The sequence below is a fragment of the Tympanuchus pallidicinctus genome, unplaced genomic scaffold (assembly GCF_026119805.1).
Source record: "Tympanuchus pallidicinctus isolate F22 unplaced genomic scaffold, pur_lepc_1.0 scaffold13, whole genome shotgun sequence".
In the NCBI taxonomy this organism is placed as follows: domain Eukaryota; kingdom Metazoa; phylum Chordata; class Aves; order Galliformes; family Phasianidae; genus Tympanuchus; species Tympanuchus pallidicinctus.
Genome location: NW_026294648.1, coordinates 7929994 through 7951940, shown reverse-complemented (window position 1 = coordinate 7951940; position 21947 = coordinate 7929994). Strand labels below are relative to the sequence as shown.

The following is a 21947-nucleotide window of genomic DNA, read 5'->3' as shown; positions in this document are numbered from 1 at the left end:
CAGATGAATAGATCCTTCTGGCCTTACAAATCAGTGCCTGGCCTGTTATCTGAACAACTATGTGTAGTACTCAGTTATTTTTAGTGTCTTCTCTTTGCCAAAATTCACTGTCACCCAACCAGTTTCCAGCCTGACGTTCCAGTTTCAGCTAGATGGGTATCTTGTCTGTCCCTGTAGCAATGCAGAATTGTTGCTTGCACATAATTTCTAGGAATTTTCCTAGAGATCGAAAGCAGTTGGAAATTGCAGCATTTTCTTTGGGATGCCCAGATTTCACCCTTGACACTTTCCACCTAGACTACTTCCAAAATACCCCCATGCTATTGTAACTGGTCTCGCGTTAATACAAGAGAAGAATTTAACAACTTCTTGTTAAACCTTCCTGCTAATGTTGGTTTGCTTCTGCTTTTACCACGTCTGAGTTCTGAGAAAACCTAGGAAAACTAGGGGGGGTTGTTACTGGTGACTTCCTTCTGTGCTATTTTACCCATTTACTGTCCAGCCCCCAGCACTAAAAACATATCCTAATGCAGAGTAAAAGACAAAAATAAAAGCAGCATTCAGCCTTTGTAAAATATGCCTGTTTTATTCAGTACCAAAATTGTGCTCCTTCCTTTTGCCACTAATTCATCTATTCTGTGATATGGTGAAAAGTAGGGAGAGATAGATTTATAACAAATTTCTGAACAATTCCCATTCACACACGATGTGCTTGTCAGGTCAGCCAAATCATAACTGAAAAGACCCAGGCAACTGCCCAGCTACTCAGAACCACAGATAATGGTGGCAATCTGTGGGCATCTGGCATCTGTGTGCCAGCTTATGGTGCACTGACACTCATTACAGAATCACAGAACTGCTGCTGATTTGGGGTCAGTACAGTAAATGGTACGTCCACGATAAAATATGCCAATCTTACATTGCTCCAGTTCTCTCACCCCAGCAGCCACTGGTGTTGCAGTGTGGGGAAGAACTCTGAGTAGCAGTTTGCCTGTTGACATTTGGCTTTGTGGCATTTAGGCAAGCCTGATCACTTCTTTGACCATTTTTCCAATGCCATCATAGATCTCATGAATGGGGGCATTGCACATGAAGGCACTGGTGGTCACCAGCTTGTTCTTCACATCCACGTGAACTTCAGTGACGTGTTTGTTTATGTGCTTGCAGCCAAGTTCCTTCACAGTCTCAGCAGTCTTTGCATAAGGCCATCTGTAAGAAAAAAGACCAATGTAGAGGATCTGAGAAAAGCCTACAATAAAAAAATGTTTGCACCTCACAACAGCATCTTCTCCGCCGTTACAGAGAGATGGATGGTCCCTATAAAAAGCCTGCTTTATAGGTTCTAAATCTTTCCCTGTCAAAAGAATTTTCCTAAGGCTGTAGCATCAGGAAAATCTCCAGATTACAGTGCTGAAGTAAAGCTGACATAAAACCTTGATGTTCCAGCATAGTTGTTCTGCTGCTTAATTCTATGCACTCTAGACTTATTTTGGGGTTTGGTTTCTTCACCAGCTTTCTATACCGTTAATAAGAGCCATCAGTTTCTTTCCTGCCACTGGGAGAATTCAGTCACAGCTTTCATGGATGGATAATGTCAGTCTTAATCCCTGCCTTTTATGTGTTATGCAGCCATCTTGTTCCTAGCCAGGATCTGCTTAACTTCTAGTCCAGCATCTTCCCCATCTTTCCTGCTCTGGGACTGAAAGGTGCACGATGCACAGTACTAGATACACTGGGGAGAGATTGCTGATTCTGTGACTTTCATGGTACAGTTATGTATTAGCATCCCAAGGTTACTTACTTCTCACACTCTGTGTCATGACCGACAGTCAGCTCACAGCCTGGGAAGATTTTGGCTGCCAGCACTGGGGAAATGCAGCACAGACCAATGGGCTTTTTGGCAGCATGGAAAGCCTTCAGGACATCCTCCACTTCTTTGGAGACTGTGCAGTTCTTTCCTTGGGTGGCCCAAGTACTCAGGTTTTTAGCCACTCCAAAGCCACCTGAGAAAAGGGAAACAGGTTAGACAGGAATATTAGTGCCCTGGGGCAGGACTTCTGTCAGGTATGGTTTGTTAGAATGTTAAAATGGATTTGGTGGATAGAAGCCTTTAGGCAATATTGATGAAAGAAAGCAGAACCTTTGCAAGCCCCTGAATATTCTCAGCTCCTGACCACCATAAGATAAGATTCTAAAGCACCACCTCTGTTTCTAAAGAAAACTGGAGAGGTATCAGTGCACTGCTGGTTACCCTGTTCCACTTATGAGCTCTTCTCTTTCAGCACACTGACAAGCTTTCACTTGTCTTTTAATCCTTGTTCCAGGTCTCATCCAACCCCAGTGAAATACTTTCACTGAAGACTGATTTCAGAAGAGATTGCACTTTTCACTTCTGAGTCACCCTCTCTGTGTCCCAGCTTTTGCTTCTCTTGATAAGAAGGCAGGCATGTTGGTGAGGGAGGGGGTAGTCTTACATCCAGTAGAAAGAAGCTAAGTAGATGGTACAGAGGGTAAGTCAACTGGTGGTTATCTGCTCTCTCTGCTTGGGACAAATTTCTGCCATGTGCTCTTGTAATATAAGTTTATGCAAGCACAGATGGAGGATGTCCATCATTCCAGTCCCAAATTATCTTCTCCCCCAGTGGCTTTGCCCAATCTCTCTCAGCCCATATTTTTCAAGGCTTACATATATCTAAGCTGTTCCAAGACCATGGGCATGCAGACCCCACATACCAACCTACCTGGTATGATTAAGGCATCCAGCCCCTTGACATCCAGCTTAGTTAGATCCTTGATGTTGCCTCTGGCTATTCTGGCACTTTCAACCAGTACATTGCGCTTCTCCTGAGTTGGCTGTCCTTTCACGTGGTCTACCACATGCATCTGGTCAACATTAGGAGCAAAAACCTCTGCCTGAGAAGGGAAGAAAAGGTCTGTTATCCCTCAGGCACGTATTCTAAACATGTTCAATACCATAGGTAGCAAATTAAAACACTTGAGTTGCTTTGTTAGGAAAGACCTTTGTTGGTGGTTGCAATGAGCCTCAGGCTCACCTGTATGCAATAGTGGGCTCAGGAAGGTTATTGTTATATGTAGTGTTACATTTTGGGAGCTGAAATGGTGGAGAAGGAGCAGCCATTCCTTTCCTTCCCAAGAAAACAAGTTCTTCCAAGAGCCATGCACAAAGCTCATTTCCTAGAGTTTTCCATTCATGTCCCAAGCAATCACTTTTGCTGTGGTGGGCGCCGTTTGTGCTCATAAAGCCAGTTATCCCATGCAGTCTCTGAGTTTTCTCCACTAGAGGTCCCTGCCAATCAAGGGATAAGCTCAGGGCGATGCTTTAAGCTCGACAGTTTAAGGTAAGGCAGAAGAACTGCAGCAGCTGCAGGAGCGAAGGAAAAGAGGCGAGACCACAGGCAGCGGAGAGACAGTTTAGACAGGTCTCAGCTTTAACCTACACTGCGAACACAGTCTGAAGGCTTTGGAATTGGGTGGGCAGGCCCTGCAGTGCTGTGCCTTCATGTTTAGTGGAGCAGTTCCGATTTCCAAGAAACCAGCTCCAACCCAGATCTGTGGGTGGCTCGGAGCTGAAAGGAATTGCACAGGGCTCCTCTCTCTACTCTTCCTCTCTCAAAGAGCAGCTGTTGTGACAAGTGGTGTAACAGCAGTTGCTGCAGGATCACCCTTTTTTGCCCTTTCTCCAGTTCAACTCACAAGGATTCATCTATTTCCTGTTTCAATCTTCAGTGTTTTGAAAGGATGAGTTTCAAACAGCCAAAGTCATTGGTAGTCTTTGAAACAGAAGTACCGAAGCAGAAGAGAGGAACTGTAAGCCAGAAACAGAGAGGTTCACTTAAGAAAGTTGGCTTCAGAGTTTGAGTAGCACACAGAGTTGCTGAGCACAAAGCACACAGCCAGTCCTCTCGTAGAGCACAGCTGTGAGCGCAAAGCAGAGAGCAAAGCATTCTTCATGTTTGCTGTAGCAGCCCTGACACTGCTGTCTGCTTTGACTCCTCTCACTTAATGCTTTGCAACGGCCCCAGCAAAAGGGAGAAACTTGATTGGTCTAGCAAGATGCAGAGCTGCTAAGAGCAGTGCTTTGTGCAAGAGAGACAAAGTGAAAAGCAGAGCCTGGGCAAAAGGAGACAGAAATGGGGCAGGAGCCTCTTACCTGTGCCCCCTCCCTGCTGAGATGCACCAACACAGCTGAAGACTCGTGGATCTCACTGCCATCATACACCCCACAGCCAGACAGCACAACAGCCACTCTCTTTCCCATGGTCACAGAAAGAGCAGGAGGATTCCCCGGAGAGCCCCAAATTGCTGTGCATCTCTGTGAACTGCCTGGAGCCTTTTATAGCTTGATCCCTCCCCCAGGAGCAGGTGGGGCCAGAAGGGTTGGGCTGAATTTCTTACTGGCAAGATGGTTTTATTTCCAGCGCCACAGGCAGGGCGTGTAAATATTATTTGTTTCCTCAACTGACTGCTCCCATGCAGACATTCTTACCAGCACGTTGTCTCCAGAGCATCCCCAACTGACGTGAGCTGTTCAACAGAGCAGCTGTTTTTCCTTTTGAGATGTCAGTTTTCCATTCTAGTTCAGACTAAAGCAGTAAAATCTTTGTGCATAAGATGGTATCACAGGGAGCTAGCCCACAGCAAGTATTCCAGCCAGTGCAGTTCCTCTATGTGCCCCATTCTGAAGACCCTACACTGCACCAGCACCTTCTCTCCTTTTAACACCAAGCTATCCTTTTCTGACCTTAAGTGTCCTCACCCTCTCTGAAGAGCAGTTTTGCAGTTGTTTCCTGCCCTTCAGGTCCCGAGTTAGGAATGAATAACACAATTCCCCATCAACAGCACCATCTGTCCAAGGGGGTAACAACAACATTTGCAAGGAAAATGGTAGTAGGAACTGACAGAACCCTGACCAATACAGAACTACATGGTTGCAAGGTTCACAGCATGCGGCGGGGATGCTTCCTGGCTCATGTGGAGACCTGTTCTCTCTTGTCCTTGATATGCTTATACCTGAAAAGATAATGAGCATTTCTGATTTAGCTTTTCAGTGTTGAAATAACCTCTTAAGCTTATCTTGCCATTTTTCAGTGAACAACAAAATTTGTGCAGTTTGACTAAAGAACATTTTTCTAGGCTTATTTGTAAGAAAATGCCCTTGTCTCTCTCTCAGAAGAGATGTGAAGTGTGTTTTCTTTTTAGTGAAATAGTTGCTTGGCAAGTTCCTTAGTCATACAGGCATAAGAAAGATGTTCTTTTCTGATACATGTGACTTCATTTACTGCATGCATCTTAAAAACAGTGATGTCAGGCACTCTATACTTGACTATACAAACGGGAATAAAGCACCTGTTTGATGGGTAGAAAAACAGCTTTTATTATCCATGAAAAAATTAAAATGTGAGATAAGTGGGGGAAATTCCCAAAGCCTTTTCTCTTCTGTTTGGTTTCATATCTAAGTTATTGTAAGCATAATTTAGAACTGTATTATTTCCTCTTACAGGAAAACGAAAACAGCTGAATCATGCTGCAACTTGAAAAGACAGTTTCTTCCTACTTGTACTGATAGGAGAGCAATCAATTAATGATAGAAGAAGGATTATTCAAGGCCAGGCTGGCTGAATCTAGTGCTTAATCTGGAGTTTGGCAACCCTGTCCATAGCAGGGAAGTTGGAACTATATGATCTTTGAGGACCCTTCCAACCCAAGCCATTCTGTGATTGTAAGATAGATCATGGCTAATGACTGAAGTGAACTTTGGACTTGCTGTAAACCACATCATGTAGCTCTGCATATTGAAAACTGATGGCATTGTTTCCCCTTACTGAAATAATTGTCTACGTGTAACTGAACAACATAAGCTTGTTCTAGAGCTTGCTTCCTTGTGTGACAGGGTGTATCTCAATAGGCAAATTAAACTTAAAGATCTACAGATCTTTACAGATGTATTCTTGATAATTAATGCTTTTCGGCTAAGTTTTTCCATTCTAAATGAGAGTGTCTGCACACATCGATACCTTGCTTAAATCTGCATTAATATTCTAGTGAAGATAAGTGTGAAGGAGCTCTTCTGCACTGTAGCTATTCTCCAAGTGTATCCTCCAAAGCACTGAAGAAACCACAAATGCTTGGGGGCCTGTATAAGGACCCAACTTCTCAGTGGAAGCATGCTGTCCCAGTCCATGCGGCTCAGCGAGCAGGAGCAGCATCCTTTGGCATTATCTGTGGATCCTGCCAGCCTGGGATTGTTCTGGATTCCCAGTTGATGTGTAACCAACACGATCCCATTATGACCATGGGCCACTGACCACTGCTTTCCATGGCCTCCTGCATCACCCTGATCACATATTCTCACATATTCTCATAGCAAGCAGGAGGAAGCTGTGAATAGGTCCTTGATGTCACCTTTGGGATACAGCAGTGATCATGGCAATGACTGGTATCACTTTGCTGCATGCACAGTTCTCCTGGAAAGCCAGTAAGACACTTCCAGATTTTATCCTCGCACTGTTGGTCTCCAGACTGCACTGACAACTCACTCATGAAAGCCCCTGAGGAATTAGGAGGAGTTCCCTGGGAGTATGTGCAGAGAGGCTGGATGAGATGGATGTGGAGTGGCACATGGACAAAAGTTACCTTTATGGGAATGGCACTGAACATGCCCTGGGCTTGCCCAGCACAGAACATTGGTGCCAGGCATTCATAGCTGTGATGGGGGCAAACAGAAGGACCGTGGCAGGTGTTGGGACAAATAATTGGTCCCCGGGGATCTCCTGGGCTTACAAAATACTTGTTTGCTCCAGCAAGATGGAGTCTTTAAAAACCCTTGATTTTAACCAGTGTAATTTCCTCACTGGCAATAGCAAAAAGGCAGTAATAGTAATAAACCTAAGTGTTATTTTTCAAGTGTCTTTTTTAACAAGGGTTAATCAACAGTAAAATTAACAGGCCCCTGGAGGGAGCTACCAGCAGTCCATTCTGACTCAGACTGAAATTTATTGCAGCAAGAAACTCGTTTGCATTTCCTCCCGCATGCAGAAAGAAACACTAATAGAAGATGTTTGTAGGGAAAAGGGGTGGAGAGCAGGGAGGAACACAGGCCAGTGGAGTTGGTTTGGTTATAAAGAGCTAGGGAAGAAAGAGAGGCAGCATTTCAGCCCGCATCTGGGTCTTCAGCGAACTCTGCGATGGCAGTCAGAAAAGCTGAGTCACTGCATTACTCCATAGGGCTCTTGGGCATTTCCGCAGGTAGGGATCGAGTCTTCTTGGCACGGGAGGATGGGGTTGGGACTAGCTTTCATGGACAACCCCCTTTTTGAAGGGGTTAAAAAGTCTGTTTACTCAAAATCTTCTCCGCTTGGGTAAAATTTTTAGAGACGGGAGATCCCTCTGCCTGGTTCAGCAGCCAACAGCATATTTGTCTTGGCTTTAAAATGCTGGCCTGAATTTTTGTACTTCTTTCAACCTAGGTGGGAAGCAAATCAAAGCTTTTTGATAGTCATTTTCATAAGTGATTTTTTTTTTTTAATGCACTTTCCTCTCTTCTCTGTCTCTCCTGCTGCTCTGTTTTCTGTGTCCACTCCCTTTCTTTTGTCCTTCGCATTTCATCTTTCTGAGTGCTGCTCCTTTCCATTTTTAGGCGAGTTTTCTGTAGTCACGAGGCTTATGTGATCATCTTCAGAGCGTGTCTGTGTGTTGTTGGAATCGGAGAGCTGGTTTTTATTTTTTTCCAGCAATGAGGGAGCACCTCAAATACAATTAGGTTCAAGTTTCTCAAAAGTGGGCACCCAGAAAGTCGTGAGACCTTGGACACAAACCAAGTTACAACACTCCCTGTTGATTTTATTACTTACAGATCTTTTACTGTTATTTTTTCTCTGTTCTTTGCTCCTGTCACTCCATCTCTCTTCTGGTGTTTTTTTTTGGGGGGGCAAAGTTTACAAGCTCTTTCTCTTTTTCCACCTCCTTTGTCACACACAGGATCACTCTTGCTGGCAGTACATTTCTACAGTTCACTCAGAGCAGCCCCTGTGATCCCCAGCACAGCTCTAGGGATTCTTCTGTTGATTTTATCATCTCTTTTGGCATATGCAGGTAAGACCCAGAAGGCAGCCAGCTTGTAGGCCTCCCCTTCTATAGCTTTACATGTATTTGGTCTGCTTTGCCAACGTGTTAGTACAAACTGTGGCAGCCTTGCCAGACCACTGACGTCTCCAGGTTGAGGAATATATCAACACACCACTTTTTTCCTATCTAAGCAACCAAAGAGATAAATGTTAGTTTTGAACAAATGCTTTATTGTGATCATGACAATTTTAAAAGAGTGAATATATGAGCTCTCTAAAAACTGTTTCCAAGCTCACTGGGACTTGTCCAGGCATCTGTGGGTTGAAATGGCGTGTTGTTCCTTTTGTGCAGACCAACCCAAGCTCTCAGTAGCTCTGCTGACCATCATGCAGCTCCATGCTCATGTAGTGATCATGGTTCCAACACACAATGTGCCTGTAGCACAGCTGCTTGTCCTAAGTGCTACTTTCCATAACCTACTGTGTCGAAATCACATTTCTGTCTCCACTGCCATTTGTTTCATAGGAATTTGGAGAAGACTAAGAAATGCCACTCTATTCTCGTCTCTTTTCCTGACCATCTCAGTGTTCTGGTGTGGCTATGGAGTGGTCTTCGTCCTGCGAGGGCAAGGAGTTTTGAACGACACTGGTGACTTCCGCAATGCCTTGGTGCCTGGCCTGGTCACGTTTATTTTGGCACTACTCATTATTGCAGTGGTGGGCTTCCTTAACAGAGAGGTCATTCTAGCTGTGATTGCTTCTGCTGTCTCACTTGCCAGTGCTCATGAAGTTGCCATGCATTATAACACAGCTTTTGGTTCCTCTGCTGTGGCTTGCAACTATATGATTGTCTGCTTAGCTGGTGGTTACTTTGCTCTGGGAAGGATTCTTTATTTCCTCTCCAAAGAGAAAATAGCCATTCCTGGCACAGATCTTGCCAAAAATAAGGCCCGTGAGCAGATCCAGTCCACCAGTGTCAGCATGAATAATTTTGCAGTCACTGGTCTTATCCTGAACATGCTGTCTGCCAGTGTCTTCGGCTGTAGACTCCTGGGTGTCACTAGCAAACTATTTATTGGTCAAGTGCCCTGGCTGTGGGCTGCCGGGATCTACCAGATTGGAGTCTGCATTTTATCATACCGTGCAATGGATGTCCTAATGGCTACATTCTTTGGTTTCACTTCCATCCTGAAATTTGCTGGGGGCTATTGCCTTCTATACCCAATCTGGCAAACAGAGGAGCCAACTTTTCCTATCCCATTCCTTGTGGTTTTTTCAATTCTTTTTGCAGTCTTGGCTCTTTTTCTCACTCTTAAGAGCCTGGCGGATGGCCTGTATTTGCTGTTTTACGTGGCCTACTGCATTGCATTAGCTTGTTGTCCCAAGGGATTTTTCGAAGGCGGACCCCAAGGAATGGATGTGGCCATCTTTGTGGCCTCAGCCTTGATGACTCTGATTCACCTGTACAATGTGAAAGCAGGTGCCAAAATCCCAACAGGGGAGGGTGTTGTGAAGGCCCTGCTTGCTAGCAGCAGTTTTCTGAAGCTTCGTGAAGGGGCAAACCTTCACACACCCTACCTAGGGTATTCCAAGTATGCAGATGCTGAAGTACTTGGCTATGCATGTAGTGTCCTCGCTTCGTTTTCAATTACAGTGACTGGGGACCCACAAGATCCACTTGCTACTGTTGTAATTCCATGGGTAGTGGTAGCTGGTGGGATCCTTAAGCTTCTAAGTGGCTCAGTGGCCTTTGCCCGGGGTAAAACCCTGGAGAGCAGTGCCTTCATTCTTTATGCTGTCATGTGGATCATCTGGGGCTTGACAAGATACGGGGGCCTCTATGGCACTAGCAGAAGCTTCCACACAGCAGTAGGGATTATTGCTTTCGTGCTCTTCAATAGCTTCATTGTCTTCTGCACGCTCTTCTTAAGCATCAGCTGGTTCTTTTACTCCCTCACTTTCTTGCTCATTGCTGTCAGCTTCTTGTTGGATGCCATCAGTGTTCTTCCAGCTGGCTATGACATTGCTGCCACTCTCATCTTTGGTCTGGTCAGCTTTTACTGCTTCCTATCTGCCCTTTTCAACAGCACCTTTGAGGGTTCCTGCTTTCCAATGGGTAGGCCCCTTGTGCAGCTTAGTGGTGTGGGGGGAGGAATGACCAAGTGCCTTCACCTGCCTGCCAGGAAAGCTTCCTCAGTCAAGAGAATTGCAGGTAAGGGAAATATATAGGGGATTATGCAGGGTGGAGGGGTAATTCTGGGAGATTTTGTAGCAGAACGGTATTAAAAGGACGTTTTTTCAATCTAGAAGTGGAAACCATGATAATCTGATTGTATTTTGACCAAGTGGGCCAAGTTTTAGAAACTAAAATCACTATGGGGGAAAATAGGATCAATTCCTTGGTAGGACTTGGGTTTAGCAGTGAACTCACTGCTGTCTCTCCTCTATCATGTCACTGTCAGCACATGCAGTCTGAAAAGTGTATCCTCCAAGGCTAGGGCTCCCACTGACAGCTTTCTACAGAGAGTGCATGGTGCTTGCTTTCTCCACAGGGCTGAATGACTTCTAGCCCAGATGAATATGTCCCAGAATTCCCCTAAATGCCAGATCTCTTCTTGGGTGAATGCTAGAAAATGCACTGTCAGAGGAAATACTTTGCCAGTTGGAAAAAGGAGATGAGAGCACTGAATTGGCTGTTTTGTCTGTGACAGCTCTCCCGTGAATTACAGACCCTCACTTCTAGTCACTCAAGGGATTCTGCCCTGTTCACATGCCAACAGATATCCTGAAGAATGGAGGGACCTGCGGCATCCCCACTGACACTGTGTATGTGCTTGTAGCAGCCTGTAATCGGCCTGATGCTGTGGAGAAAGCTCACCGGTGAGTATTTGCCTCGTTGCCCTGGTGTAGGCTTCCCAGGCTAAGGAAGCCTGTCAGAGATACATCTTCTACTGAGTTCTGCCTACAGCAGCCATTCAGAGCAATGAGACATGTACCTTAATTTTACCAAGACAATAATGTTGCAAGCCCAGGGGAGAAGATCCAAATGAAAAAGGAGAGAGCTGAGCAGAATTGTCCTACAGTATATTGATGGCTCCCGGCAGGTGATGGAGCCAGGTAGCTTGGGTATCACAAGGAAATTTAACGATCAAGAAATGTCAAAATAGAGCAGGGGTTTATTATACATATCTCTAGATAAATATTGTCACAACTGAAATCCCTCTTGTGTTTAACAAATGCCTCTAGCTCTACTGTAAGCAGCTGAGACCCCTCAGAACTTGGGAAACTGGGTCTTGTACCTGTCACTACACAGGAAGCTAAAGCCTTCATTTGGAATTTGTAACTGGGAGCAGACATTCAAGTCCCTTCCTCTCAGACTGTCTGTTGAAACGGTCCTACTTCCATTACAGACTTTTGGCCTGCAGTACTACATCTAACTCCAGACCTGTCCAACGCCATTTCTTTTTCAGATTGAAATTAAATTCTGGCTTACTTCTAAACTCATTTTCCTTGCCTCCTTTCCAGCTCCAAGCGCCAGGCTCAGGAGCGCCCCATGTCACTCTGGATTTCTAGCCTGAAGCAATTAGAACCTGCAAAACATTTGTTCAGCCCCCTCCTCTGGGACTTCATGGATGCTGCCTGGCCATCTCCTATTAGCTTGGTGATTCCCAGAGGTGAGGAAATCTGCTACTTCCAAACTCTCTGGACAGCTTTGGGTTTGAAATTCCAACTTTAAGTCATGTTTCCCTGCAATGCCATGTGTTCCACGGCAGTATCTCTAGAAAGATTACTGTGTTTGGTCTGATGCACATCAGTAAGTGCTGTGTGACTCTTCCTTATGCAGGTAAATGGGTGGACTTCCTGGGAATGAAGGACTCTGCTAAATACGTTGGTACCCCTCAGAGCGTTGCCATCCGCATCCCTGACTGCTCAGTCACCACGCACCTCATTGACTTGGTGAGTGGTCGCACCTTGAACACTTTTGTTGTAAGCACAGGTTTGTTTGAAGTTGTGGAATGACAGCAGCTACAACCTGTAACTCAGTGTCTTTACCTGTGCAGTAGCTGCTGGGGTAACAACCTGTTGTGTACCACAGAACTTGCTGAGAGCTCTTGTTACCGTTTGTCTTTTTTTTGTCACCAGGTTGGCCCCATTGTGGTCACATCAGCTAATCCAACAGGAGAGGCAGACACAACACACCACAACCAAGTGTATGCCAAGCTAGGAGATAAGGTAATTGTGGCTTTGTGTCTTTTCAGTCCAGCAGGTCCCAAAAGGATGGAAGAACACAATTACTCTGTTCCCAGTAGGCAAGTCAATAGATGATATCAAGAATATGGGAGAACATCTAATTAAATATGTCATTGACACTCCTTGTGTTGGTGACGGAGTGAGAGAACAACGTAAAATGAAAAACTTGGTGGGAATCCAAAACGCTTCTGTTTTATATGGTATAGTTATGGCTTGGCAACATGAATTAGTTTGTCTTCAAACAAAGGATGATACGAGCAACAAAAAAATGCTTCACTTTGTACAAGCAGCAGAAAGACCGATGCTTAATTGTGGCAGGGCTCTAGCTGCCACTGAGTTATCAGAGCACTGGGGATTCCCATCTAAACCTGAAGCTTATCTGAAACAGGCACTGGAGCTTTAACATATCCTGAGATCCTAAATCCTTAGGACAATGTATTCTTGGCAGCTTATGTAAATCTCTCACCACTAACTCCTCAAAAAACTCTTCTTCTATACCTTTGCTTTTCAAATGGGAATCCTTCAAAGCTCCTCAGCTGATGCAAACCTGTTTTGCTTCTACTACTGATTCACATCCCATAGAACTCTCTTTGCTTTTTCTGAGTTTATTCCAAATTCAACAGGTAGTTAGTGGCAATACTGTGGTGTAGGAAGGAGCTGAGCTGCTCTTGACAGCTGCCTTCTGTTGAGAAGGGGAAACTGCCATCTCACTGCCCATGTGCTGAACTTGGTGTGGAAATTTGCTGCTCTTCAGGTGGATGCAGTTCTTTGCGATGGTCCTTCTCCAGAGAATATTGCCTCTACTGTTGTGGACTGCACCAAAATTGACAGTGGAAACATAGGATTCTTCAGAGTTGGTATAATTCCCAAGTCTCAGGTAAAATTAATCTTGATCTTATTTATTCTCCCTTTCTTTCTCTGCTTTGCCCATTTCCGTGACATAAGCATCAGACTGGAAATTTCCTGTTCTATAAAAAGATGAAAAAATCTGTGATAGCATGAGGAGTTATCACAGTGCAGAATGAAAGATCTCCATGTTGCCTGTGTCCTGATCCTGCAGCCATCATTGCACTTCTCTGCGCTGGGCAAATTCGTGAGGAACGTGCGACACAAGACTGATTCCTCAGAGAAAGGGCTCTGAGGTCCAATATCTCTGATCTCAGTGGGGCAGACTCTGCATTCACACCTGTCCCAGAGACCTTTGAGTAGATAGAAATGCTTAATGCAATTCCAAGAATGGGCCCAGACGGGTAGTTTTAAAAAAGAAAAGAGTTTATGTAAACAGCAGGAGAAGCAATTAGTACTTTCCCCCTAACTAGTAACACACATGGCTGTGTTTGTTAAATCCAGGTGCTGCAGATACTGGAGCAGGTGCAGAAGAAACACTCAGCGGTCCCTAACAGTGACGGCTGCACCACAAAAGGCCAGGAGGAGCATCTGAATCATGTCCATGCTGTGCACAACGGGGTGGGCACGGCCACCTCAGCAGAGAGATTTGCACTGCGGTCTGCTGACGGAGGCCGTGAGAACCACACTCGCCTCTGACTTGTGTTATGTGCAGTTATGAGCTCACTAGGGAGGTGTTTGCTGGAAAATGACATGTAGGCCAAACTGGGGAAGGGGAGAGATTTCTCAGCTACAGGGGTGACTTATTCACCTTTCTATAGATACTGCTAAAATATCCCTGATTTGCAATCACATTCACCCAGTTTGTAGAAGCAGTATTTTCACTTACAGAGATTGCCAGCTCTCACTGAAAGGAAAGTGTTACATCAGCGACTGGCTGAGCCCAGGGTATCAGAGCTTTTTTCTTTTCACTAGAAGTTAATGCCTTTGGTTTGGGGTGGAGAATAATTAACTTGAAACATTATATAATTATATGTTAAGGAACAAACACTGCATGAGGCTGGAAATGGAAGAAGGGAAGGTGTATTCAGCTACTATCTTAGTGAATACAGTGAACTTCTTAAAAAGGTGAAGCAAAATGTAGTCTTGGGAACTGGGGCTATCTTTGATATATCTTCTCTGAATAGAAGTCACAAAAGCCAACACTAAAACAAGTGCTGTTGTCTGAGGTGCCATTTTTGGACTTTCACAGTCAGTCTGAGGGTAGAGTTGTCATTTTGATGTCTCCAACAATACTGCCTTAGGAGTGCTGGAGCAGTATGGGAGACCCTCACTTCTCATTTTATCTTCTGCAGAGTATGAATTTCAAAGGAATCATATGCACTGCATTTGAAAATGCTAGAAGCTGGTCTGTTGCCTTTTGGCATAACTGTACATACTTCATGGTACATTTCCTTCAGGGTGCACATCTTGTACAGAGTGGTACCTGAACTGGAGGAAGTAACAAATTTCAAAGAAACTCAAGGAGTTTTCCTTGGTGAAATCTGCACGGCCATACAGTTAGTGGCTTGTTTGGCCTCTGAAAACTGTTGACATTACTTTTACCTGACTCAGGTGCAAGGTGCTGATCAAACTCCAGCTGAAACCAATGAACAATCTCATTGATTTCACTTGGAGCACTATGGGAACTTAAGCATAAATGCTGTGCAATCAGAGTAGCTAAACTTTTGTGAACCATGTCTTCTCAGCTTGTTCTTTACAGAACTGGTTCTCTTCCTGCAGAGAAAGAAACTGTCAGATAACTGAGTTTGTGAAATCGTTTCACTGGTCTACTTACTGTATCTCTTTGGTGTCTCTTAAAACTGATTTACAGAATGCAATAAAATATTTTCAATAAACAGTCGTAAGTCGCACAGGGCTGTGCTATCATCTGCAGCAAGCGCCAGAAAAAAACTTTGCAAGCAATATGATTGTGGCATTTCGGGGTTGCCAGCAGTGCACAAATCATCTTACAAGTGGATCAAATTGCATCCCTTTCCAGGATGTGAGACAAGGGGGGAGGAAAGCATAATAACTAACATCAACCCCCCGGTGCCAGCTTCCTTGCTGGGTATTGCTAATGAATTCATAAACAACAAGGCTGAATTTGGCTCCTTTTCTTAACCAAGTTTTACAAAAATAATAAACGCTGAAGCCTGAGGAAGCACAGTAAGAAATATGAATCTGGAAAGAAGCATTACAAAGCCTTTTGCTATGTAAAACAGCCTTGGCTTAAATTAAGTGTGGGTGCTGCTTCCCCATGCTTCATATAATAGTATGTTTTAGTGTGCCACAGTTTGGAAAGCTGGATTCTTCACAAGGTGCCTTGCTTCAATCCATCTTTTCCTCTCTCCCTGGTGAATGTTTCTTACAGGAACTGTTGCTGCCAGGAGCAGGATGCTGGGAGAACTCGCCAGGAACCATTTCACATGACAGGTGCAAGACAGGGAGCAACTTGAACTTAATTCAGTCCTTGCTGTACCCTTCCACACCTCTCTTACGTATGAGCAAACCAGAACCAAATAAACTGGGATAAAAGCAAATTGGGATGAAGGAGGAGACATAAATGGGATATTTTGTTAAGTAGGGGCAAAATGATTTCCAATATTTCCTGAGTTTTCCCAGTATTCAAGGTGAAGCAGAACATTTTTAAAAAGAAGTAGAGAAAGAGCCACTGTTACAAGTGTCAAACCCCAAATACTCCCATTATAAACTTCTGGCCTTTTTCAGCACAATTTGCTGAAAAAATCATAGATCAAATCTGTGCTGAGATGTTGACAAGAGTCTGTAAAATAGTTTCACCTCTAAGAATATGGGGTTCTGTCAAAAAGTGTTGCCCAGCCCTCCTCAGAGGAGGCTCTCAGGGTGCCCTTCTGGTGCTGTTCCTCTCACATCACGCTCAGTGGGAAGGAGTCACTGCATTGCAGTGTGGCAATCAAGAGGGATGTAAAGGGATTCGGGACCCTCAAATATCCATCAAGGAGGAGTTTGAAGTCACTGAAGAAAATCAAGAGATTTCCAAGAAGGGACAATGTTATTGTCAGTGACTCTGAGGTCTTCAGGCCTGAAAGATCGCTATGGGACACAAAATCATCTCATGAATGGGCCTGTTTGTGAAAATAACAACACTTTAGTCCCACTGGGGTTGGAAACAACCCAGGAAGCAGGCCTGTTCCTCCTTGATTTTGCCCTTTGTACAGTCCAGACATCTGTGTCAATGGAAAAAAGAATGGAAAACAAAGAAGGGCATTTTCTAGTCACAGGAAAAGCCAACTCACCTTTCTGAGAATAGAACTGTGCCATAGGAACAGGAACTGACTCAATGGCATCTTCGTAAGGGTGCATGTTGGTATAGTGGGTGGATCTGATGCTCCAGTGGGTAGAGCGGTTCAGAGAGGAAGGGTGGCATCACCACTACCTCCTGAGTGAACCAGATGAGAAAGTGCTTGAGACATGGACAGAGTCAGAAATGCCCCATGACTGCCTCTGATTTAAGAAAACACCAAGAACTGGGAGCTGTAGGGATACAGACCTCATCTGTTTGGCTCCTTCTGCTGAAATATGAAAGCCAGCATCCACCTATGGCTCAGGGTGGGACATCAACTGGAAGAAAAGGCAGAAGGCAAGTCCTCCTTATGGTGTGGAAATGAGTCAAAACAAAACCTTTACATCTCCTCGGTACTACAGAGGGCGTGTGAAAACACAACCTGCAGTGATTTTTTGTCATACTCACCTTGCTGCATTCTTCCTGTTACTTCTCCCTGTAACATCAAGTGTTTAGGGTTATTACTACAGCATGACTAGATATTCTGGTTTGTCACATTTTGAAGGAATATTAAGAACAACAAAAAAACAGCATATCTCCATATCTCAAAGCTTGGGCCAGATCTTCAACTGTTCTGCAAAATCCATTTATACTTGTATTGGATTTCTGTCTGTGACGGCTGTGTTGCCAAGAGCCGAGCAACCTGTAATGGTCTTGAGCCAGCTGGGTGTCCCCAGCTTTTGTGTCAGCTGTAACAATAAGGAATTTATGGAGCAGCTCTGTGCTGAGGCTCAGAATAAGGCAGAACAGAGATAGCTGCATGACAGAAGAAATTGACTGTGTAAAAATCTTTTGGGAAAGTACCAACAGTCTGGAAATTGAGGCTCTTGAATCAGGATGGGGAAATCCGTCCTGTGCATCCAGTACAGCGCTGTCCCTGCACCTGGCTGTGGCTCTGAAGCCCTGTTAAAAATCTGCTGAAATCATGACACATGCACAGAACCATCTTGTAACTCTTACAGGTTCTGCTGTGACCTTGAGCAGCCACCCTAAGCTGGCAGGATGTGCCCACGTTTCCATTCTGTGCGCTGTGCCATAGGATGAGTCAGTATCTGCAGCCCCTGACCAGGCTCACCTTATGTCCTCAAAATTCCCGTGAGCCTGCTGACTGCCTGTGGCATCTTTCCACCTGCAACCTTGCAAAGGGTCAGGTCACCACTCCGGGTTATCAGATCTTGTGGCCTAGGGCTTTCCACAACCTCTGTCCTCCTTCCTATCTCCCTGCAGGTCTCCAGACCCTTCTTGCCTGTGGCTGCCAGCAGCTGTGTTCGCTTGCAAAATAAACCAAGTCTAAATTACTAAAACTTCCCTTTAGTGGGAAGCAGAACTGTTGATACAGGAGGAGAAATAGAGAAGGAGCAGACAAAGTAGCTTTGCTTAGATCAGATCCAAGTGAGCAGCAATGACCATGAGCAGTGGCACACAGGATGCAGGTGTGATGATTCCCCTTGTCCATGACGGAAGCTGAGATGTGTTTCCTATAGACTTCCAGAAGCAGTATTAGTGTTACATCCTCCACTGCACTTCCAGGCCCTAGCTCCCCGAAGACACAATGAAGAATTGATCAAGCTAAAGCCCTTTTGTCCATCTCTCCTCAGAGATAAATGTCTGGTATGAAGCAAGGTAGCTCTCAGGGCCTTGTAGCTGAAAGCTGTCGTCATACATCTGATGGTCCTTTGAGCTTGTCTTGGCTGTGGTGCTACAGGTACTCCTCTATATGGGGGAAGTGAGTCCTACCACATCTGTAGGGGAAGGGTAAGAAATAGTCATGTTTGTGTGTGCACAGTAAATGCTAATACATTGATTTTTTTCCCTCCTCCTCTGCATGAAATTATATTCAAAATTTTCACTGACAAAATGCCCAGTCACAGAGCTGTGATCTCACTGTCTCCAGGAAAATGTCTCATAAAATTGAGAGATTACATGAAATAATCAAAGAGTGGAAAACAAATGAACAAACAAACGACAAAAATACCAGCCCTGAACCCCAAAAGCAAAACAAGAATGAGGAAGAAGGAAAGTAAGGAGAGTAGAGCTGAGCAGAACCGAAAGCACATAGCACAACTCTTTGTATGTGAGTCAGCTCCAGGTGTGGAGGAACCAACTCCTGGAACATACTGTCATGGCCACGTCCCTCTTGAGGTGGTGTTCCATCTATCAGATTTCAGTATCTCTCTTGGAAAAGAGAAGTGATGCCCTTCACCACCAGTGACATTCCATGCAATTTGCTTTTGTGATGATGTGAGTCAACATTCTGTTGTGCAACAGTATTTTGCACTGTTTCTTTTAATAGAACAGAAACTTTCTGCCCTTTTGTCTAAACCACCTGCTCCTGTCCGTGCCTCCCCATCTCTTTCCTTCCCCTGTCTGAATTCACACACAAATGTGCTGCTCTTCCCTAGCAGAACTGATGTTCTGTCCTTGAAAACCATCTCACTAAAGCTCAGCTAACTTCTGAGCTGGCACTAAGGTTGAGAAGTGGGGCAGAATGAAGAGACCATCCACAGGAGAGACTTAGGGACAAATGTGACATGGTTGAAATCCAGTATCCCTAGTTCCCCTTTGGTTGGGATCTAAAGGCATTATTGCTCATTGCCAGCTTCCATTTGGAAATGAGCCTTCAGCAGTACATAGCATCTCACAATGGAAAACACAGCAAGAGGCATTAAGGCTATTGCTAATAGCCCTAATGAAAGGACCCTGTGTTTAAAGAGAATGAATAAAGGGATTGAGGGCTCATGTTGTTGATCTAAGGGAGGTGTGTTTGTTTCTCTCTAACCTTGCAAAAATGCTAGCAGGAGTGGTCCGGGCTTGGGCAGTTTGTTTTGAGTCCCTGTGAAGAATTGTGAGGACACAACTACACAACAGTTGTTAATGCTCACCAAGTTCTTGAGCCAGATTTCTGTGAAACAAAGACGTGGTACATGTGTGGAGTCAGGACGCAGGGCTACTCGCCCACCGTGGGTTGCTTACTGATCATATTCCAGGTTCATTTGTCATGGTAACAGCTCAGAGCGTGCTGGCGAATTTAACACTTGGGTAAGGTGGCAGAGTGGACAACCTGATGTGCTAACCCGAGTCATGAAAGATCTCTGGACACCCAACAGCTGCTGGATTTAGAGTTGTTCGTACTGGGAAAAAACTTGAACAAAACCCTCCTGAAGGCAGAGAACTTCATCAATTGGCATCTGGACTTTTCTTTGGCTTTTCTTGAAGTTATTTCCTGGGCATGTCCTCGGTCACCTTTACTTTTATGGTTCCTGTATTACTGTGGTCTTCCACATCCAACTGGGCATTTCTGACAAAAATCACTGCAAATAACAGGTCACAGCTTTTAATCACAAGACTTCGCCGTGATGATAGATAATGTAATGGAAATAATGAGATAATAGAATGGGGATTTACCCAAATCGGTTCTGATAAGGAAATGTTGCTCTATTTAGCAGCACCAGAACAGCAACAAGAAATAAAATTTATTTCCTTGTTTGCTGAAGAGAAAACCATGCTTATTCCCGGCACGGATTGGGGAGGCGGAAGAAATCGTGCAATTTATTCTGTTGAATACAACATCTATTTTCCCCTTGATGTCTCTCACCTGATACTGGAAAATCGGTACAGTGCAAAGATCTCTTTACCATAACCTCTCATCAATCAATAGAATATCACAAGGTTGAGTGTAAATCCAGGTAGTAATGAATGACTTTTTTTTCTATAGCCTCATTTGTTTGCTTTTTAATAAGCAATAGAAACTCAGCGCATAGAAACTTCACTGTCTTATATTTATGGCTTTCACTCTACCTGTACACAAAGATTTTCTTTGATTAAACAGTGTTCTGCTGATAGGCAACCTTTTGATTTTCAAGAATATTTCCTTGTTCTCAAGGAAATATCTCTGAAAAATCATGGTTCTTCCTGAAAATAAGCCATCATCTGAAGCCAAGAGAGAAAATTTCACCAGCATATACACATACATGAAGCATTATTTGTGAAAATAGACAGTTCGGGATCCCTCTATAGCTACTGCTGGCACTTCAGGCATCTCCAAATTATGACTGAGAGGAAAGAATCATGCCTTCAGTGGGTTTATGTCCTCTGAGATGGAAAGAAGTGTCTGGTTGGTTTGAGATAAACTCATTTCATAAAGCCATAGAGTTAGGCTTGTGGATTTCAGGGCTAGATGACTTCTTCATGGATCTAAAACAGTCTGAAATTTAGTCCTGCCTTAAGTCCTTCAATGAGTTTGTCCCAGAGGAGAGAAATGAAGCCCTGCCCAGTGGACTCCAAAGGGCTGAGTTTTGTTTTGAGGGAAAAGCAACCCAAACAAGGAATTTTTAAAGAGCCTTTCATCTTGGATCTTGACAACACTTTCGCCATCTTTGTGTGCCATCAGTAGAAAGCATGCTCCTATGCTTTCTTATCTTGCCCCACTTATAACCTAAGTTGTAGATTTGTCTATAGCTCTGAAGTTGCAAAACGGTTCTTAATTTCAAACCTGACTTTCTCATCATCACAGTGTGTCTGTCAGGTGCTTTCCTCGAGGGCTGAGACATTCCAGTTGTGATTTACCTGCCAGACAGCAGCAGTGCAAGGTGAGAGCTGCTCTTGCCGCTGGAAAATTGTTTGCATAGAAAGGCTCAGGAGATCACAGGCAATACTTTGTCTTGGTTTACCAAATCCCAGGCTGTTTGTTGCACTAATCACAGCTTGTGGTGAAACACACATCCTTGCCTTGAGCCAAAATACTATGAACACTCTCTCAGTCCTGTGCCACCAGTATGGAGACAGTCTAATGTAGACATTGTGGAGGGGACAAGACAAGATGAGACTTCCTGCCTTTTTTATTGTTACTGTTATAACAATTTATGGCCACTGTTGACAACCACATTTGTTTGGAAAGGTCAAGGAGTTTCTCAAATATTGAAACGTGAGAGAAATCCCATGTTGTGGGACTTCACCACATGCTTGAAGTCAAGCATATAGAATCACAGAATCATAAAGGTTGGGAAAGATATCTAATATCATCCAGTACAACCATTCAAATAGTCCAGTATGCTGGGCAATGGACCTCAGCTGGCCTTAAAGACATTTACTAAGTCCTTCAGAGCACTGGGGCTTGCAAGATCAACATCTCTTTGCACTACGCCAATGACCAGTTGTTAATTGGCTTTCTCTCCCTGTTTTTCTAATATGGATACACAAATCATTTATCTGCGCATTTCAACTAAACATTCAGTGGCAGCATCCGCAGCTGGGATGCACAAGAAATACATGTAACTCTGTCCCCGTGAAGAAGCAGGGTTTTATTGCACTGACTTCTTGATGGCTTTGTTGCATGCCGCTTTGGGTCAGAACCAGAGAGAATCACAGCATTTTGCAATATCCCCAGAAATCCCTACTGTTTC

General features: G+C 44.3%; 2 protein-coding genes across 2 annotated transcripts; one reads left to right on the top strand and one right to left on the bottom strand.

Moving 5' to 3' along the window:
- Positions 1-565: 565 nt before the first annotated feature.
- LOC128075874 (glutamine amidotransferase-like class 1 domain-containing protein 3, mitochondrial) lies at positions 566-4340 on the bottom strand. Its single transcript, XM_052673013.1, has 4 exons — positions 4172-4340; positions 2742-2913; positions 1802-2003; positions 566-1209 (listed from the first exon to the last, which is right to left on the bottom strand). The coding sequence occupies exons 1-4, from the start codon at positions 4277-4279 to the stop codon at positions 1017-1019; spliced, it is 675 nt and encodes a 224-aa protein (XP_052528973.1). The 5' UTR covers positions 4280-4340; the 3' UTR covers positions 566-1016.
- Positions 4341-6984: 2644 nt separating this feature from the next.
- On the top strand, positions 6985-15084 carry LOC128076110 (uncharacterized). Its single transcript, XM_052673451.1, has 9 exons — positions 6985-7266; positions 7999-8112; positions 8611-10296; positions 10865-10964; positions 11610-11758; positions 11929-12041; positions 12228-12317; positions 13090-13212; positions 13686-15084. The coding sequence occupies exons 1-9, from the start codon at positions 7206-7208 to the stop codon at positions 13878-13880; spliced, it is 2631 nt and encodes an 876-aa protein (XP_052529411.1). The 5' UTR covers positions 6985-7205; the 3' UTR covers positions 13881-15084.
- Positions 15085-21947: the final 6863 nt, after the last annotated feature.

Excerpts from the sequence above, each read along its gene's own strand:
- LOC128076110 (XM_052673451.1), top strand. The coding sequence starts at position 7,206 with ATGGCAGTCAGAAAAGCTGAGTCACTGCATTACTCCATAGGGCTCTTG. Across the intron at positions 10,965-11,609 it reads GCTGTGGAGAAAGCTCACCG|CTCCAAGCGCCAGGCTCAGG; the intron begins GTGAGTATTTGC and ends CCTCCTTTCCAG. Across the intron at positions 12,042-12,227 it reads CCACGCACCTCATTGACTTG|GTTGGCCCCATTGTGGTCAC; the intron begins GTGAGTGGTCGC and ends TTTTGTCACCAG.
- LOC128075874 (XM_052673013.1), bottom strand. The coding sequence starts at position 4,279 with ATGGGAAAGAGAGTGGCTGTTGTGCTGTCTGGCTGTGGGGTGTATGAT. Across the intron at positions 2,004-2,741 it reads GGATGCCTTAATCATACCAG|GTGGCTTTGGAGTGGCTAAA; the intron begins GTAGGTTGGTAT and ends CCCTTTTCTCAG. Across the intron at positions 1,210-1,801 it reads CATGACACAGAGTGTGAGAA|ATGGCCTTATGCAAAGACTG; the intron begins GTAAGTAACCTT and ends TTTTTCTTACAG.